The 5,000-nt window shown below is 44.1% G+C and overlaps 2 protein-coding genes across 3 annotated transcripts in view; both read left to right on the top strand.

Moving 5' to 3' along the window:
* LOC138021412 (cytochrome c oxidase assembly protein COX18, mitochondrial-like) overlaps positions 1–5,000 on the top strand; it is a 401,574-nt gene that overhangs the window by 238,618 nt on the left and 157,956 nt on the right. The window lies entirely within an intron of this gene.
* On the top strand, positions 1,859–4,852 carry LOC138020326 (uncharacterized). The gene is made up of 3 exons (XM_068867330.1): positions 1,859–1,990; positions 2,090–2,370; positions 2,540–4,852. Exons 2-3 carry the CDS (start codon positions 2,194–2,196, stop codon positions 4,850–4,852), a joined length of 2,490 nt encoding a protein of 829 aa, XP_068723431.1. The 5' UTR covers positions 1,859–1,990; positions 2,090–2,193.

Here is a 5,000-nt window from a genome sequence, read left to right as displayed (position 1 = left end):
ATTTCATTCTAAGAACTTTTCGGCATGCACGGAAAAGGCGGAGTTTCCGGATTTCCCGGACACAAGGCTATTCCCTGGTTCGGCTTGAGCTTTATCAGCGGTCATTCCTTAATGCCTTTGATTTCATTCATTATTATTATTATTATTATTATTATTATTATTATTATCATTATGATTCGATTCCATTCTAAGAACTTTTCGGCATGCCCGGAAAACGCAGATTTTTCGGATTTCCCGGACACAAGGCTTTTCCCTGGCTCGGCTTGAGTATTATCAGCGGTCATTCCTTAATGCCTTTGATTTCATTATTATTATTATTATTATTATTATTATTATTATTATTATTATTATTATTCGATTCCATTCTAAGAACTTTTCGGCATGCCCGGAAAACGCAGATTTTCCGGATTTCCCGGACACAAGGCTTTTCCCTTGTTCGGCTTGAGTATTATCAGCGATCATTCCTTAATGCCTTTGATTTCATTTTTATTATTATTATTATTATTATTATTATTTTTTTTTTTTTTTTTTTTTTTTGATTTCATTCTAAGAACTTTTCGGCAGGCACGGAAAACACGGATTTTCCGGATTTCCCGGACACAAGTTTCTTTCCTGGTTCGGCTTGAATTTTATCAGCAGTCAAGCCTTCATGTTACGATTTTAGTCAAACAGCTTTCGGCGTGCACAGAAAACGCGGATTTTCCAGATCTCCCGGACACGTGGTGCTTCACTGGTTTAGCTTAATTTTTGGGCTCATCCTCGGTGTAAAAATCTGTGAAACTCACAGATGACGTAGCACAAAGGAAAACAAAAGAGCAAAAAAACATCAAACAATAACCTAACCCTACCACGAGCTAACAAAACAAAGAAAGAGTTTCACAGGTTTTTACACCGAGGTAATGAAACCCAATTTTTGCAGCAAAGAAGCAGAAATACACAAGATTTTATTCAACCAAATTTTCAACATACGCAGAAAAGGACGGTTTTTGCGGACACAGTTACTTGTTAGTGGCTTGTTAGGACGAATAGTGTAACTCATTTTAATTGATGACAAAAATTTTGCTCTTTTGCATCGATGTCGTCTTCGTTGCCAGAGATCTGATAACTTTTCAATATCCAGTAACACGTTGCTAAGATTACAAGCATGTGTCACTCAGCCTGATCTCAGTGACGTGAACAAAGGAGGAAGGATTGCCATAAGCAACATCCTAAATGCATTCCTGTTAAAATTTAGTCCTAAATCACTGCACAAAATGTGTCAGGTTTCCCGGTTGTTTCTGTGAATTATTGTCAACAAAGAGAGCTATTACCCGTTTAGGATAACAGCCTTGATTGCATTGTTTGTGCTTTGGATTTCCTTGATTAGATGGCGAGTTTATCTCGGAAAAGTGTTAAATCGCAAAAACCATGCTGGGTCAACAGGAGTGGCTCGACTGAGTAAACAAGCCAAGCGATCGTATCGATGTTGTGTTTCATTGACTTGATCTGTTATTTCTTTGGGTTTCCCGTGGGAAACACCATCATTGTGCGGGATTGGTAGTCAAACGTACTTAAGGTACAAAAATAGAAACGCCCCTTTTCACACCCATTCGACAGTTACATGATGTGTGACACCTATTTGACGACAAGTTGCAAGTGAACACATGACAAAGAAATAATAAACTCTCGTGCATCGTTGATCATTATTATCACGGGCAGCGCTTTCAAATTTATGTGTCAACATTTCACTGCTTTGATCCACTATATAAGAGACGCAATCATTTTACAACATCTGAGCTACAGGAGAAAATGCAGCGCACAAGACAACCGTGCCGACAGCTAAATAGTGAAGGGATAAAGAGCGCTGCACTGTGTTATCTCTTACCAGTTATCAGCGGAAGGTGCAGCATCATAAGCGCAAAATGTATTTTTAAAGCAAAAGATAAAGATTTGGGCAGGGCGTGGACTTCTATTTGCAGCAAACGTGATTCATGCGACAATGCTATTTCAGGTCAGTATTTATTGGAATACCTTTGTTTCCGAGGAAATTTGGAAAACATTTTAAGTATCAAAAATGAAATTGAACGCATTTGACTGTGCTGTGTTTCAGGTATCCACAACGCAGCGTTTTTCTTTAGCGCCATTTCGAGCCAAGAGAAGAAACACTGTTGCATCAACGAAGAAACAGACGATGAGAGTAGTTCTGGCGATGACATGCCAAGTTCCATGACGCAACAGTGGCTCGAAGGGAACTTGACAAGTATAAACAAATCACTGTGCCCCGCAATCTCATACTGGGTCGCGTTGACTACAATAAATGGCGCCCCTGCCAGCCCAATTTCGGTTCACAAGGCCCTGCTAAATTGCGGACTGGATGTCACAGCAACCCAGGTAACGAATGTCGTATCTTTCTTTGAGAGCTCTCCTTGAGATGTGTCTAGCAATCCAATGTAAAGCGAGATAAAAAGAAAAGGAACAAGCACAATCACAGTGCTGCAGGTAGCAAAACAAATCGTGAAAATGTTCTGAGACATTGTTCCATTTAATTTGTATTCGACAGGTGCAGTTCCAGGATGGAAAGGAATCTCCAGCCACGGCAGAACTTTACAAAGTGTTCAAAGATCATAAAAATCCTTTCATGCGAGACCTTGTGAGATCATCTTACAAACACTCCTACAGAGACGAGGCCAGGAAGCTGATCGGTGAGGATTGCTTATGCACCCAGGAGTTAGACGATTGTGGCAGTGAAAACGTCGTGCGAGTGACCCTGGTTAATCAGAAGTTTCACGCGTCCTTGCTGAAAGCAATCGAACGTCTGACCGCGGCAAAGCTACAACTGGACAAATTTGGCTTTGAGTCCAACACGGCGACGTCGCAGGCGTCCACCAGCCAGCCACCGTGCGACGACGAAAAGATGCTGTCAAATAAACTCGCAATCCTGGTTAACGATATAGCAATCGCCATGGGAAAACTTGGCTATGCTACCTACAGAGGAAAAATCTACAAGAAAGATCCCAGATCCACGTTCACGTTTTCATACAAGTGCGAAACAAGGGCTTTCGTAAACACCTTGGCCACCAATGAGCAGTTTAAGTCGCGGATGCTTCCGCAGATGAAGAAAATCATTGACCTGTTGTCAGATCCTTATTGTGAGCTGTTTCGACCACTAACCGTGGATTACGATCTCATCGAAGTGAACAACGGCGCTTGCTGGTCATTGAAAGGAAGGAATTTCGTCGAGGACGCCATCGAAGAACACCAAATAGGCAAGGTATCACCCAGAGCGTTTTGCCCGTACGAGCCAAACCAAATTCCCGACGCAAAATACTTTCGCCAGATTTTGGAAAACAGTCTCACTCCTGACGACGTATGTGGCTTCTGCGAAGAGTTTGTCAAACTCCTAAACTACAATAAGAAAAAACACAAGGACAAGGTGTTGTGTCTAGTCGGAGACGCTAACAGTGGCAAAACAAGCCTGTTTTTCCCGATCCTCAGCCTCGTACATCACGGAAACGTAGCCACGGTTACCAAACAGCGTGCCTTTAATAAATCGATGATTACGCCATTCACCGAGGTCATATTCTTGGACGAGGCTACGGAATCAACCCTAGATATCGACGACTGGAAAACGTTGACACAGGGTGGTTATTCCGCACACGACGTGAAGTATCAGAGGGCAAAATCTTTCATCAACCGCTGTCCCATGTTGATAACTTGTCAGAAAAAGCTCGACTTTGGACCGTCTGATCAACCCGCCATGGACAGAAGGCTCAGCACGTACCAGTTCAAGAGACTGGCGAACCCCACAAAACGTGCGGCTACTTGGTTGAAAAAGCACCCAATGGAATGCCTGATCTGGGCAACACGAAAAGCCCAAGAGACACAACATCGTGAAACCGACGAGGAGGACCAATCAGAAACAGACGAAGAGCGTTCGTTGTACGAAGACGGTGCCTTAAAGCAGAGCGAGAAAGAAGCACTACAGTCAGTGTCGTTGGAGGAGATAATGACCGAGAACACCGCGCCAGTTCCTGTAGAGGACCAAGACGAGCAAAGCGACTCGGAAGCTTCAGATAGCCAGTCAGATGCCAGTCACGCGGGTGACGTCTTGTACGCCCTTGAGGAACATCTCAGAGGCCTGCAGCCAGATAGCCTTCGTCACAGGCAGGTATTGCACATGCACCAGGCCGAGAGGGCCAAGAGGCACAGAGCGGAAGAGGACAGAAAGGAGCAGCACAAACGGCGCAAGACCCTACTCATCTCCTCGAATCCCGAAGAACCGTTGCCTAGTGCAGTCACGAGGGAACTGGACCGATATGAGGAGGAGCAAAGGCAAGCCCGAGAGCATAAACGCCGAGAGGCTGCGAGAATAGCATTCGAAAACGCTTGGGTCCGGACGACGGAAATAGAGCTCAAGGAGTGCTATGACAAATTGCGAACGAGCGACGAACCTTCCGTTCGCGCCAACCTTAAGGCCTACATGCGAATGCTGTCCGAAAATCTCAAAGATCATCATATGTCGCTGGGCACGTATGGCACCGCCGAGGCCTTGGCCGAGCGGAAGCGAATATGCACGGCACTCGGCCTGTTGAGTGAGAACAAGCAACACCTCGTCACGAATGTCTGGGAAAGGTTGCCGGTCATCACTTCTGAGGAAGACACAGCTCCCGAGCAAGGTGTTGGCCAAGATCTCCAAGACGAGAACGAAGACGAGGACGAGGAAGCCATATTCATAACTCCCGTCCCAAGTACTCGGGCAGATTGCAGCAGGAAACGGAAGAGACACTCAAACAGTCAGGGCGCGAGCAATGCGGCGTTTAGGACAAACGTGATAACAAAGTACTTTAATAAAAAGAAAAGCGTTAGTCAATAAAGTAGACGTGATATAAATGTCTGAGTAATGATTTCTTTTTTTCGTATTTCGTTCATGTTTGAGAATCTGAAAAGTTCAAAAGTTTTTTCTAAAGTTCATTCAATAAAGTAGACGTGATATTAATGTCTGAGTAACAATTCCTTTTTTT

Source organism: Montipora capricornis, chromosome 10 (assembly GCF_036669925.1).
Source record: "Montipora capricornis isolate CH-2021 chromosome 10, ASM3666992v2, whole genome shotgun sequence".
NCBI classification, from domain to species: domain Eukaryota; kingdom Metazoa; phylum Cnidaria; class Anthozoa; order Scleractinia; family Acroporidae; genus Montipora; species Montipora capricornis.
The sequence above is the reverse complement of the archived record's forward strand: the minus strand, read 5'-3'. Positions and strand labels throughout refer to the sequence as shown.